Below are 15,057 nucleotides of genomic sequence, written 5' to 3' on the forward strand. Positions count from 1 at the left end.
TGCCACATCTGCTTTGATCATTTCTTTGTGTCATTATATATTTATGGATCTTTAATTTATGTATTTGGTTAGAATCTAATTCTACTCATTTGATTTTGTTGCTTAAATTACTTCACTTGTGCCAACTGGGAAATCTTTCAGTTGGCTTATTTTTCTTCCACGTGTGTGTGTGTGTGTGTGTGTGTGTGTGTGTGTGTGTGTGTGTGTGTATGTGTGTGTGTGTGTGTGTTAGATCTTTCTTTCTAGTTCTACAAGGTACTCCATATTCATCTTGTATTTTCCATGCCCCAGGACCAACTGTTTTGCCAAAGAACCCTGGTTTCTCTTGTTGGAGAACATTTTGAGAAATCAAGATTGGAGTGCTGTGTGGTTTTGTTGCTACAAGGGAAATGCATGTATATACCTATGTGTGAATAAATGTATTCACTTATATCTCTATTAAGCTAAACAGGAATTCATATTATGTCTGAACTCTGATCATTATCACATAGATAGTCTAGACTTCTGTCATGACTTCTGTGTGAGTTACCTGCTCCAACATTGAGAAACCTGGCTGCAGGCATCTGCCATCCATTGTGGTTGTAGCTGGCTTTCAGAACTGTGGACCCTATGGGAAGCGTTTAGTTACAGCTTGGCTTTGCAGTTCCCTTAGCCCACCCCAATCTGTCCCGCCCCTCAGTCACATTGTTCTGTGCTTTTAGGCTCTGCATTCCCTCTGGGCTCTCCTCACCTTCTAATGTTTTGTCTACTTGTTTTGATCTTTCGTTTTCAATTGCACGCATTTCATTTTCTCTCTGTGCTGTAAGTTTCTTTCATGTATCTGCTTCGCCAGTCCTAAGTGCTGTGTGCTTCTCCTGGTCAGTTCTTCTTTTTTCTCCAAACCCTTTCAAACTGGACCTATTTATGATCTCCACAGAGCTGCTGCTTCCAGAATGTCCTACTGATAGAAGTACTCGGCAAGCTGCCTTTCAACATCAGCCCCTTTCACTGAATAGTGCCCTTCAAGATTCATCCACCTGTGCAGGCTTTCCTTATGCTCATGTTTTCAAATTGTGTGTGTGAACACCTAGAACTTGCTCACTGCTTGGTTATACTGGGCCAGCAATCTCAAGGGAACCCTCTGCCTCTGCCACCCTAGGGCTGGGGTTATAGGCTCACACAGCCCCCCCCCCCAGCTTTTTACATGGGTGATAGACATATGCTCTTTCTGACATAGAGACAAAGCTACACGAGATGTCCTCATGCTTTCTACAATGCTTTGAGGCCACGGTAGATAAATACTGGGCCTCCAGCCACAGTGGAGACTTTTCTTAGAACCCCGAAAGGCATTCATTTCCCTTCTTTACAGTGATTCTTCCCACCTCAGTCAACCAAATCAAGGTGATCCCTAACAGGCACACCTGATCTAAATAAATACCCCCCACAGGTGTGCCAGGAGGCTTGTCTCCCAGGTGACTCCAGATGCTGTCAAGCTGACAGTCAACACCACCCCACTAAGCCTTTGCACCCTGTCCCACCCACATGGCAGGGCCAGCGCACCCCACTGTCAAGGTTGCCGGTGCAGGTGGCACTCCTCAGGCCTCTGCTGGCCAGGGTGGCAGTGAGGACAGCTCTCCTGCCCCAGGGAAAAGCTGCAGCTTTGAATTTAGAAGGCAAAGCTTGATTCTGGTGTGGGGCATGAGGCAGGAGAGTGAGGACTAGAAGTGTGTGCATTCCTCCGTTTTCAGCTGGTTGGTGCCTGTTTTCTTAGGCTAACTGAATGGCCACGTTTTGGTGTGTCGTTTCTGTTAACAACCATGCACGTTTCCACTTGCCTGTCACACCTGCCTTTCAAAGTTTCAGGTAGGAGTTACTAGGTTTTTAAAAAGTTGAGTAAATATTTACTTACACGCACACGCGTGCGCACATACCCACATCCCCCCATGTGCACATGTATGCACACACACACAGACACCACGTGCACATGTACACGCACGCACGCACGCACGCACGCACGCACACACGCAGACACGCACATGCCGCTCTTTTCCTAAGCATGGTTGTGTTGTTTTCTTCCTCTCTCTAACACATTAATTTCCAGGCATCCAGAAACGAGCATGCCAACATAGACTCAGCGATGACACATGACTCGCTGCTTTCCTTCCACGTCCCGCCTGGCTGTCTTCTCTCCCCTGTTGGTAGGAATGACAAAGAAGAGGTAAGGGCTCCGAAGCCCGCCCTTGGCCTTGATGAAGCCGGTCCACCCTTGCTTGATAACTGGGTTGGAACACCTCTCGCCGCTGAGTGGCTGGTTCCCTGCCAGTACTACAGGGCCTGAGTTCACAGTGACTTCAGTCTTGAAGTTGAATTGAGGACACTGAAATGCCATGTAAAGGGCACAGATGGGAGATGCTTCACTCTGAGCTGTTGGCATCAGCAGCACCTGGCAGTCAGTGCGACCTGTCGGTGCTACGTGCATGGCTGACATCTTTCCATACATCATCACGTCATCAGACTTGACCCCTGGAGGACCAGAGAAAACACTAGCCTTCCTGATCCAGTGGGCTGGGGCTGAAGAATTTGCGTTTCTCACGAGTTCCTTGGGCAGGCTAATACTTAGCATTTAAATTAATCTGTGTAAGTGATCCCTATGAAGCAGGGAGTGTGGTCCACATTTCACAGTAAGGACTCAGTGGCAAAGGTCAAGGGACTTGGCCCCATAGCTCCTGCCTATTCACCATGAGCAGCTCCTATCTCAGCACCGTTAGCTTATCAAAGGAAGTAGGAAGAGCCTCGGGAAGTCCTGGGAAGACATACTGAACAGCCTCAGGAAGTCCTGGGAAGACATACTGCAGAGCCTCAGGAAGTCCTGGGAAGACATACTGGAAGAGCCTCAGGAAGTCCTGGGAAGACATACTGAAGAGCCTCAGGAAGTCCTGGGAAGACATACTGAAGAGCCTCAGGAAGTCCTGGGAAGACATACTGGAAGAGCCTCAGGAAGTCCTGGGAAGACATACTGGAAGAGCCTCAGGAAGTCCTGGGAAGACATACTGGAAGAGCCTCAGGAAGTCCTGGGAAGACATACTGGAAGAGCCTCAGGAAGTCCTGGGAAGACATACTGGAAGAGCCTCAGGAAGTCCTGGGAAGACATACTGGAAGAGCCTCAGGAAGTCCTGGGAAGACATACTGCAGAGCCTCAGGAAGTCCTGGGAAGACATATTGAAGAGCCTCAGGAAGTCCTGGGAAGACATACTGAAGAGCCTCAGGAAGTCCTGGGAAGACATACTGCAGAGTTTCAGGAAGTCCTGGGAAGACATACTGGAAGAGCCTCAGGAAGTCCTGGAAGACATACTGGAAGAGCCTCAGGAAGTCCTGGGAAGACATACTGCAGAGTTTCAGGAAGTCCTGGGAAGACATACTGCAGAGCCTCAGGAAGTCCTGGGAAGACATACTGAAGAGCCTCAGGAAGTCCTGGGGAGTAGGGAGAGCCGAAGGAAGTCGGGGGCAGAGGTGTCCTGAGCTGTGGAGGTCTGATGTGGTTTGAATGTTAGGCAGAGGCTCAGGGGAGCAGGGGGATCTATGTGAAGGACCAGCCTGAGAGGGTGCTGGGGGTAGCATGGGGCCCTGGCCTCTCAGGAGGAAGCCTCCAGGAGAGCAGGGAAGGGGTTAAAGGAATCTGCTCTGTGGGTCAGTTTCTCCATACCCAGTCGTCTTTGCTATTAACACATCATGGCTCTATGTGGAAAGCTGTCTACACTGAGGCTGTTTACGGGAGAGCCTGTCTACACCACAGCGGTTTGTGTGGTCTCCTCACGCCATGGCACTGCTTATAAGAAAGTCTTTGCATGCCATGACTGTGGGTACTACCCTGCCCATGATGTAGCATTCTCTCTGTGTGGGGGGCACTCTCTCTTTCTGCTGTGACTCTGTGTGAGTGCCACATACTCTCTCTCTATGTTGTGACTGTATTAGTGACTTTCTCTGTACTGTGACTATGTGAATGGTGTATTCTCTCTCTCTCTCTCTCTCTCTCTCTCTCTCTCTCTCTCTCTCTCTCTCTCTCTCTCCTCTCTCTCTGGAGGGTTGGCAGTGTAGAGATATGTCCAGTGAGGTTGTAGATGGGTGGTCCCCTTGGCCAAATTTTACTGACATGTTTTATGGCTTTTATAGCATTTGAAAAATATTCAAATTATTTTAAAACACAGGCATTGTTCACAATAAATCCCCTGGTGTCAGCTTTTCTTGAGAAACTGGGAGCTCTGGTTTAGAGGTTGTAGCTGCCCCCGAGAAAGGACCTGGTCATGGCACCTTCAGCACAGGTCTTGGGGCCCTAGATTGTTCTGTCACTGGTTTAGAAAGGTCTAGACTGGGAACACCTTCCACTAGGTTGAATGACTCTGGGGTTTGCTGGAGTCCCCTTTGCACCTGCCAGCCGTCTGTGTACAAAGGACTGTGGTGGGATGCGTTTTTGGAACAACCTCTTCCTGGTAATCCATGGATTTGGAAGGGAATCTCCCCAGCACCTTCTGTGAGAACTGACACCACTTCCCTCTCTTTTCTCTTTTTTTAAAATTATAATGTGTTTTCAGAATGTGATTTTATAAATTATTATTTTACAAGGGCCACGTTGTTTGCGTAGTGCTTTATAGGTTATATCTGGCCACAGCTGGAGCACTTCTGGGTGTTTTATGGCAAATTATTCTCAGATTACCCTTTAATGCAGGAGGGGCTGCCTGTTGTCTGAGCTCCCTGGGTCATACAGAAACCCCAGCCTTGATACAAAACAGCTGTTTGCGTTCCAAGGAGGAACACTTCAGGCAGAAACAGAAGGGAAGAGGTTTTCATAGCTGGTGGGGGTTTTGAAAAATGTTTAAGCTATTCTTTCCTTGCCATTAAAATGTGATTTAATTTTGTTACCAACAAATTGTGTAAATCTAAGAGAGAAGTACTGTGAAGGGAGTTTCTTAAGAGTGGTCTGGCAATACTTACAGCGTGTCCTGAGGGGGTGCTCCCCAGGGGGGCCAGCACAAAACTCCTGCTGACCTCCACATCCCTGGGCCTCAGTCCGGCTGGGCCAGGGTCAGGGGGCAACCCCCAGACCCCCCTCCCCTTTCTCCTCTGGGCCCCTTCTGAGACCAGCAACAAAGGGGCCAATTGTCTGAGGCATCCCCCTGTCTGAGGGGCTCTAGGAGCCTTTCTGAATGCCGCAGTGTATCCATGCACGTTGGAGTGTATGTGTGATATACATATGTATATGTATGTATGTACACATGTGATGGTTCTTGCCCACATGTGCATGTAGCAACTGTGCAAACGCATGCATTCACACATACGCACATTTGAGCAAGCATGTGTGTGTATATACACTGTGAAGATATGTGTATATATGTGTGTGCACATGTATGTGAATGGATGTGTCCATATGCACACTAATGCATTTGGGTGTGCATGTGTGTGTGTGAGTGCATGATATGCACACAACTTGCTTAAAGAATTTCTGAGTCATTAGTGCATCCAAGCAGAGCCAGTGGCCTCAGAAGCTGGACTGGCCAATGGTGGCTCCTAAGGCTGAGGGAATAAAGGATCTGGCTCACTTCTGAGCAGGTTGCACCAGCTGCCTTTATGTGGTGTTTTCTCTGGTATGGAAAGCTTAGAGCTGTTTCTCCTCACTTGCTTTCCCTGGAAGAAGTGGGGGAGAGCAGGCATAAGCAGTCTCCTCATATAGCCTGTTCCGACCTGGGCTTCCAAGCTAGACCCTCCAGAGATTGTCTGCTCCCTTCCCGTCCCTTCCCGGGGCTGCCTGCTTGGATCCAGCACATCTGTGTACAACAATCATGAGATGTCCTGTCCTCATCAACACTGTGCATTAGAGCTCTTTCCTGTGTCCCATCATTTTGGTCCCTAACACAGACTGTTCACAGAGGTCTGCAGGGATCAGTGGCTGGGCCGGCCTTGGGTATATGCCAGCCCTGTCTGATGGAGTCTGTAGGGCTCAAATTTTCTTCTTTATTAAAATTGTCATTCTAAAAAACGTCATCAACACACATTTGACTCTGAAGCTGGGGAGCGAGAAGGAAAATGCTTGCATTCTCTGGTCTACCTCCACAGTAGTTCTCCCGGCCCCTTCTGCTTGCACAGCTGCCCTGGAATAGCTTTCCACTTTCTTTCCCTTCTTGTCTCCCCGTCCCCCTCCCCGTTTCCTCTCCGCTCCCAGCAAGGGCTTATCTTTCAATGTGGAAAAGCCACCAATTAAACTTTACTCCAAAGCTTATCAAAATATTCAGTCGGTGAAATTATCTTATAATTAGCTGAACTGTAAGCCAGAAGTCTTTAAACCGCAGGAAATGTAACGCGACCCAGTGTGTGGCGGGCGTCTGTACGATGCTCATCCCACCTTGGCTGCAGCTGCTGCTTTTCATTCTCTACCCCGCGTTTCCTCCTTGTTCTGTGTGCTCTTAATGGTCCCTGAGGCCTCAAAGAAAATACACTACACGTTTAGCTGAGGTAGATAATGGAATAAATTCAGTTAAGTATAAGATTAACTTGATTTGTAATAGTTCTTGCATGCACATTTATATACTCTTGTGTGCATGCATGTTCATGTATGTGTGTGTATATATTTGTTGGGGGCTGGGCATGTGTGTAGAGGCCAGGAGACAGGTGCTGTTCACCTCTTCTATCTATCTATCTATCTATCTATCTATCTATCTATCTATCTATCTATCTATCTATCTATCTATCTATCAATCTATCTATCAGGAAAGGTCTTTCTCAGGCCTAGAACTTACCATGTAGGCTAGACTGACTGACCATTGAGTCCCAGGAACCTGTCTTGTCTGCTCCTTCCTGATGTGAGGGTTACAAGTGACTGCTACCACATCCAGGTTTTTTTTTTTTTTTTTTTTTTTTTTTTTTTTTTTTTTTTTTTTTTGTGTGTGTGTGTGTGTGTGTGTGTGTGTGTGATTTCAAATGTGTATTGAGGGTTGGGGATTTAGCTCAGTGGTAGAGCGCTTGCCTAGCAAGCACAAGGCCCTGGGTTCGGTCCTCAGCTCTGAAAAAAAAAAAGTCAAATGGGTATTGAACTCAAAGTCCTTCTGCTTGCAAGACTTCTTAGTCCCTGCATGCATTTTTCCCCTGTAAACTTACACCTGCTTCCCTGGGTTTGCTGATGTCTCGCCATGATTGGGTCTGTATTTTGGATGGCTGCAGTATTCTGCTGAACTATTCTGGAGCTGCGCTGTTCCAACGATATCCAGGGGATTCTGCAGCGTGGCCAGCTGGACAGCAACTGGGCTTTCTTGTCTCAATTATTTCAGTTTGCTCTCTTTTTCCCCTTCTCTGTTCTTCACCCTTTCTACAATCCCATGGTCTGGAGTCCCTCCTGCCATCTTGCAGCAAATGTGGCAGCATCGGACATGTCACCTGCCACCCTCTCCCCCAACTCTTCTGGGGGATAGCAAGGAAACATGGATGTGTTTGGGGGTCTTCAGGTGCAACTTAGGCTTTCATACAGAAACAATATGACAGGTGGTACCTAGGTTCTCAGTTACTGTGAGCTTCTAAACGGTGAATGCCATGGCTGGGCATAAGAGGGCTCAGGAGACTTACACAGGTTCACTGGACAGTGATCACCACCTTTTCTGTAATGAAGTACTTCCAAAGTTATAATAGCAAATTGAAAATTAATTTTGGGATGCACTGATGTTTTCATAGATGGGCATTACAGATAGTACCAGTACAGTAGTTGATATCGATAGACTTTTCTGTATTTGTCAGAGAGCAGGCACACACATTTACAAAGCTATAAACACAAATGTAGAAAACTTCTCCATCCTTACATTGCTCTCGAGAGGAAACAATGGGTCTGCCCATTTTAAAACTAGGGCACTGCCATCAAGAGCCTCAATAACTTGCTGTTGCAACCGAACTCAGCCCGCTGCCTTGTTTTGTCGTCCACTGTTTACCTGTGGGAACTGGCCACGGTCATGCCTATTTGAGAGGTTTCTGTGATACCTCTGTAGAATAAAGAGGAAATCATAGCCAGGCGGTGGTGGCACATGCCTTTAATTCCAGCACTTGGGAGGCAGAGCCAGGTAGATCTCTGTGAGTTCAAAGCCAGCCTGGTTTACAGAGTGAGATCCAGGACAGGCACCAAAATAACACAGAGAAACCCTGTCTCAAAAAAAAAAAAACAACCAAAAAAAAAAAAAAAAAGAAAAAAAAAAGAGGAAATCACGAAGTTTCATCTCAACCTCCTGTTGCTGCTGCCTCCAGCTATCACACGTACCATCTCTTGAAGTTACATTTCCATGTTGGCCTTGATTTCTTTACTGTCTTTAAAATGAGGCTTGACTGACCTTGAGCTGATGGGATCCCCATAAAGGCTAAGCTGATCCCCAGGAAAGCTCTGGCCCAGGTGTTCAATCCCTCAGTGGTCTGGGGTCTATGTGTCAGCTCCCGTGGAAGGGGTGATGAGGGGACCCACTCTTGGCTTTGTTATCTTAATGCAAACCTTAGTATCAGCTGCATGCTGACACCCCATCCTTCCACTACTGTCCCAAGACCCGTACCTTCCAAGTCGCTCCCAACTAAGGATGTTTTCTGTCTGACCCACAATGAAATGTTCTTGGCCTTCTAAAGGCCCTTTCAAAATATGATGATCCTTTAAAAACCAAGTTGAAATCAAGGAGCTATCGTTAAAGGTATTATTTGCGAAACAACAGGGCCCATTAGGGACTGTTTTAAGATTTACATTTATTATGTGTATGAACGTTTGTCTGCTTATGTATGTATAGGCATCATGTATGTGACTACTGCCCACGGAGGCCAGAAAAGGGCACCAAGTGGCCTGGAACTGGAGTGGCAGCTGGTTGCGAGCCCCCATGTCAGTGCTGGGAACTCTACAAGAACAGCCAGTGCCCTTAACCACTGAGCCATCTCTCCAGACATTAGGGCATGTTTCAAACTGATTGACCATATTGAATTAATTTTCTTGTGAATTCAGCATGTTTTTTCTAGTATTTAATTTGTACTTTCTCTCTTTTTTTCTTAATTACAGCTTGGACTGACGATAGCCATCCGCTATAGCCACAGGTAAAGCTTCAAAAAAAAATTTTTTTTTTAAAGAAATGTACTTGTGGTTTAGAGGTTTTGGTTTTCTTAGGTCCTGAAGAATTTTGAGGTTTGTGTTTTATTTTGGTTTCTTTTGTGGTAGCTGCTTTTCCATGATGTGGACGGCACAATTGAAATTGCTGTTTGGAGGACTATGCATATGGCGGTGGTGGGATGGTTTTAGTTTTTGCTTATGCGTTGGATGTTGGCCTCAACCTCGTAGTCCTGCTTCAGCCTCCCTAACCCTGGGGCCACAGCACTCAGCTCTGCCGTCAGTGTTGTTAACACACAGTCTCACTTGTGGCTCAGCGTGGCCTGTCGACTTATGATCCCCCTGCCTCAGCTTTCAAAGTGGTCAGCTCCCAGGTGTGACCACTGTGCCCAGCAGCATTTTCTGAATGACACAAAGATGAGAAGCTCTATGTTAGGGCATAGATGTGATTTCCACAGATGTGGTGTGTTGAGCCTGAGTCTGAGAACCTGAGTTAGGGAGTTTTACCTGTGAGGCCAGGCCAGGCCTGTCTGTGGAGCCCTCCCCCGCCCACCAAGTCCCTCTTCTTCCCCCTCTGACTGTATTTGGCAGTGCCAAAGTGCCTGTTTTGTCTGGCTTCACCATTTCCACCTTGGTGCTAATCCCATCATGTCAATGAAAAGTAACCATTGTTTTCTTGGGCCGTCGTTACAATCTTGTTGGGCCGTCGTTACAATTTTGTTCTACGAATGTTTGTTTCCAGAAGCATTCTTTCCTGTTTGTTCGCATCAAGACATATTGTGTCAAATGGATTAAAATGAAGGGCTGATAAGCAGCGCCTTCCTCCTCTCATGCACACTGTGTTCGAGGCTTCCCCGAAGCGCCACCCTCGGCTCAAAGTCTCACAGCTCAGGTTTACCTGGTCATGCACTGCTCTGCAAACAGCCCAAAGGAATATCGGCTGCTGGAACAAATTTTCATCCTAAAAATACTTGTTACAAGTTGTGTGTACAGTTTTGATAAGTGTGAGACTCAGAAGGCTGCTGAGAAGCAGCATGGGTATGGGCAGGAAGAGGGCAGCAGTGGACTTGAACTTCTTGTGTGAGAAGAAAGGTGGTTTTTTTTGGGGGGGGGGTTTCGAGACAGGGTTTCTCTGTGTAGCTTTGTGCCTTTCCTGGAACTCACTTGGTAGCCCAGGCTGGCCTCGAACGCACAGAGATCCGCCTGCCTCTGCCTCCCAAGTGCTGGGATTAAAGGCGTGTGCCACCACTGCCCGGCAAGAAAGATGTTTTTAGGAGACATGTCTGGAGCAGGTGGAAGAAGGCTGCTCCAGATAGGTCCATGGCTGGGCAGGGGGAAAGCAGTATCTTCCCCTTGCTCGTCACGTGGGCTTATGGCTGAGGTCCCATAACAAAAGGCAGGTATCGAGAGGACAATATACACATTCGTTCAAGATGTTTTCCATGAGTGGGAGCTTTCATAAGGAAACAAGGACCTAAAGTGAAGAAGTTGATTAGACAGGGATATGGTCTAGAGCAGCAGTTCTCAACCTGGGGTCCAGACCCCTTTGGGGGTTGCATATCAAATATCCTGCATATCAGACATTACGATTCATAACAGTAGCAAAATTAGAGTTATGAAGTAGCAACGAAATAATTTTATGCTTGGGGTCACCACAATGTGAGGAACTGTATGTATTAAAGGATCTCAGCATTAGGAGGGCTGAGAACCACTGACCTAGTGGGAATAAAGTGATGGACTTTTTCGCTCAGATCTTTGCTGGGCTCTGGTGTTTTCAGAGGTCAGGATGTGCCTCTGGGAATGAGGAGGGCACCTCTAAAGAGTCTTACGATCTGTTTTGGCCATCTTCTCTTCCGTGATTTTTCTCATACTAAGGTGCCGTATTTTGCTTGTGTGTTTCTGAGCCGAGTGTGTCAATGGTGTTGGGATGGTGTGTGTACACATAGAAACACTGCTCTGAAGAAGCGTGCTGCCCCCATCAGACAGCGAGGTTGTTACAGCTGATGGGATGCATCTCACTGTGCCCTCAAGACACATGGCATGCACCACACTGAGCTTCAGGCTATTAAGTCAATGGGAAGCTGGGTAGATTGTATGGGGTGTGTGTGTTGAAAATACCGAGGGAGGGTGCACGCCTTTCATTCCAGCAGTTGGGAGGCAGAAGCAGGTGGATCTCTGTGAGTTTGAGGCCAGTGTGGCCTACAAAGAGAGTTCCAGGACAACCAGGTATGTTACACAGAGAAAGACTGTAGACTACTCTAGAATGAGGTGTGTGTGTGTGTGTGTGTGTGTGTGTGTGTGTGTGTGTGTGTGTGAGAGAGAGAGAGAGAGAGAGAGAGAGAGAGAGAGAGACAGACACAGAGACAGAGAGACAGACACAGAAACAGAGACACAGAAACACAGACATAGACAGAGACACAGAGAGACATAGAGACAGACAGACACAGACAGACAGACATACAGACAGACAGACAGAGGCAGAAAAAGAAGACCGTGCCTTACATTTCTTCTCTCAAGCACTAGCACATTCACTTAGGATCCGTGGCAGACTGAATTTTCCAAAGATGGTGCTCTGGTATCATTTCTGCTGCTGTGATAATATATCCTGACAAAACCCCACTTCAAAAGGATTTGTTTTGGGTCTCAGGTCCAGGTTACAATCCGTTATTGCAGGGAAGTTGAGGTGGCAGGGGCCTGAAGCATCTAGTCACATCACACCCACAGTCAAACGCAGAGAGGAATGAGTACGCCTCGTGTTCAGCCAGCTTTCTCTACTCTTACACGGTCCAGTACCTCAGACCAAGGAATGGTGCCACCTCCTTGTAGACTAGGTCTTCCCACATCAGTGAAGGCAGTCAAGAAACTTTGGTCTTGCTCAACCTGTGGTCACACTTAGAGAGTATATTCCAGTTCCGTGGCTGCCTGCCGTCACTTATCTCTCATTTCTCTGACTGGTATATTCTACAGATCTTAGGTTTTGAACAAGCAGTGGGAATGGCTTATCTCTGCTTTCACAGAGTCTGGAGCCTCTGCTGGAAGACTTGAGGCCTGGGAGCCCTGTTGTCTGAAAACTGGGATTTGCTTCTCTGGAGGGAGGTGCCAGCTGAGGTTTTTGTCGTGATATTTTGTCACTGCAGCGTGAATGAAGCTAGGACCCACTCTTTGGAAACTACAGTTTGCCATAGAGTCTTAGTGAGGGAGGGAGGTAATGTAAGATAATATCTTTTCTACAAAGCACTTGCCTGAGGGATGCCCAAAGGTGCTTGTGGGGCTCAAGAACAGATGCAAATCTTAGAGGAGGCCAAGGAGGCTTAGCAGAGGAAGGGACTCTCCAACCGTTCTCACTCCCCTGAAGTGAGAGAGCAAGACAGAAGCCTCGCTGGCTCAGGAGACAACCCTGGCAGGCTGGTCACATGGATGCCGTAGAACGCATCGTTTTTAAATTATTGTTTAGTCTTTATTTGGAAGAGAGGCAGCATTGGTGTAGGGTCAAAGGTAAGGTGTCATATGAATTCTGGTTATTTCCAATTGCCTCTACAGTTTTAGTACCTCCCCCACCTCTCTCTCTGTCCCTGCCCCTCCCTCCCTCCCTCCCTCCCTCCCTCCCTCCCTCCCTCCCTCCCTCCCTTTCCCTTTTCTGTTTTTGCATCCCGACTGCAGTTCCCCCTCTCTCCTTTCCTTGTCCTCCCCCACCTCCACCCCCACTCTGCCCTACCATCCACTTATTCTCCATTTCTCTTCAGAAAGGGACAGGCCTCCTATGGATATCAGCCAGCCATGGTATTTCAAGTTGCAGTGAGACTAGGCACCTCCTCTCCTATTAAGGCTGAATGAGGCAACACAGTAGGGGGAATGGGTCCCAAGAGCAGGCAACAGAGTCAGAGACAGCCCCTGCCACTGTTAGGAGTCCCACAAGACCAAGCTACCCAACTGTCACATCGATGCAGAGGGCCTAGGTCAGTCCCATGCAGGCTCCCTGGTTGTCACTTCCATCTATGTGAGCCCCTATGAGCCCAGGTTAGTTGATCCTGTGGGTTGTCTCGTGGTGTCTCTGACACCACTGACTCCTACAATTCTCCCTCCCCGCCTTCCGCAGGATTCTCTAAGATCCGCTTTATGTTTGGCTGTGGGTCTCTGCATCTGTTGCCATCAGTTGCTGGGTGAAGCCTCTCTGTTGACAATTGAACTAGACACCAGTCTATAAGTATTGCAGAATATCCTTAGGAACCAATCATTTCATTGATCTTTTTTCCCAGTCATGTTTGGTTCTATCCCATGTCTCTGGGGTATCCTGCATGTGGGTCCTGGCCCTCAGGGATCAACTCCCTTTCATGGTATGGGTCTCAAGCTGGGCCCATCATTAGTTGGTCACTCCCACAATTCTGTGCCACCTTTACCCAGCACATCTTGTAGGCGGGACAAATTGCAGGTTGAAGGTTTTGTGGCTGGGTTGGTGTCCCAGTCCCTCCACTGGAAGTCTTCTTGCCTGGTTACAGGAAATAGCAGGTTAAGGCTCTGTATCCTCCATTGCTAGGAGCCTTAGCTAGGGTCATCCTCATGGCTTCCTGGGAGTTTCCATTGCTCTAAGTTTCTAGCTTGTCCCCGAGATGTTCCCAGATTCCAGTCGTCTCTTCCAGTACTCTCTCCCTCCCCTCTCCCCTTACCTGATCCCTCCTGTTCCCATCCCCACTCCCCGTCCAGACTCCCTCCCCTCCACTGGCTATGTCTATTCCATTTCCACTTCACAGTGAGATTCGTGCAGGGAGGAAGCCTGACAACAGTCACCTAGAGCATGGTTCTTCAGGGCCTAGGTCCAACGGAGCATCAGACCAGCATGCTCCTACCAGCTGCCCTCTCTGCTCTCAGGAGATGTCCTGGCAAATGGGACTTTCCTTGGTGCTGTGTTTCTGGGGAGATTGCCTATAGGCTGTCCTGTATTGTTTGGGCTCCAAGGTATTAGAGTTCTGTCAAGTTATGTAAATGTAGCAAAATGCAACCAACTAGCCAACAAACCAATACTAAACAAGCTGGAGATGTTACGACAGAGAGACTAGAGGCTGAGGAGGAAGAATGACATCTGCTGAGACTCGCTTGCAGTTTCCAAGGTCATAGGCTCCTTAGCTTGGGTCTAAGGATCTGGGATGGCGTGGTGACTCTGGCAGTCACAAAAGGCTGACCAAGCATTTGACATCACCTGCCCAGGAGCCAGAAGATCATAGGACCGTGAGTACATGCCTAATAGTTTTTATTCAACACTACTATCTATCCTTAGAACCTTGGCATTCTATCACACCGTAACTGTGTGCCTGTTAAATAGTAAAACCCTTCTCCCATCCCATCCCCTTCACAGCTATGGCAACCATGTGTTATTTTCTGTTTTGATGAATTCAGCTCCGCTGGGTACCTTGTATTAGTGGGATCAGATTGTATTTGTCTTTTTATGTCTATTTTATTTCACTAGGCATAGTGTCAAGACAGCATTGGGTGTAGCATGTGCCATGGTTTCCCATCTTCATTGAGGTCAATATTCCATTGTATGTGTCTGCCTATTCATTCATTCATCAATGGACTCATGGGTTGGGTCCACCTTTTAGTTACAATGGATATTGCTGTCATAAACACAGTGCACAAATGTTTGGTCCTTGCTTCCACTTCTTTGGACTTACATCAGAATTAGATTCCTAATTTGTGTGGCAATTCTAGACTAAAGTGTTTTGAAGAGTGTTCATTCCATTTCCTTCTCATTGCTACCTGAAATGGAGCTGTGTCAAGTCCACACAGTTCTGGTTCCTTCAGAAACTCACAGTTGTGACTGAGAATTTCACTGTCATGTTTCAGAAGAACCCAGATACTGGAGTGAGAGTTTTCTGGGTCTTCTTTGTGTGGACAGGAAGACTTTGGGGAGCAAGGTTTGGGGCCTTCAGGTCTCCTTATCAGACTTTTTCAAAAATTCCCACAGAAAGTCCAGCAAAAAG

The 15,057-nt window shown here is 47.5% G+C and overlaps 1 protein-coding gene across 1 annotated transcript in view; it reads left to right on the forward strand.

Moving 5' to 3' along the window:
- The window catches only part of Acoxl (acyl-CoA oxidase like), a 300,810-nt gene that overhangs the window by 72,219 nt on the left and 213,534 nt on the right, over nucleotides 1-15,057 (forward strand). Inside the window, exon 10 of the mRNA XM_042276199.2 lies at nucleotides 9,038-9,072. Coding sequence (XP_042132133.2) covers nucleotides 9,038-9,072 — 35 coding nt within the window. The remainder of the gene's footprint in view (nucleotides 1-9,037; nucleotides 9,073-15,057) is intronic.

Source organism: Peromyscus maniculatus, chromosome 4, assembly GCF_049852395.1.
Source record: "Peromyscus maniculatus bairdii isolate BWxNUB_F1_BW_parent chromosome 4, HU_Pman_BW_mat_3.1, whole genome shotgun sequence".
Taxonomy (NCBI): domain Eukaryota; kingdom Metazoa; phylum Chordata; class Mammalia; order Rodentia; family Cricetidae; genus Peromyscus; species Peromyscus maniculatus.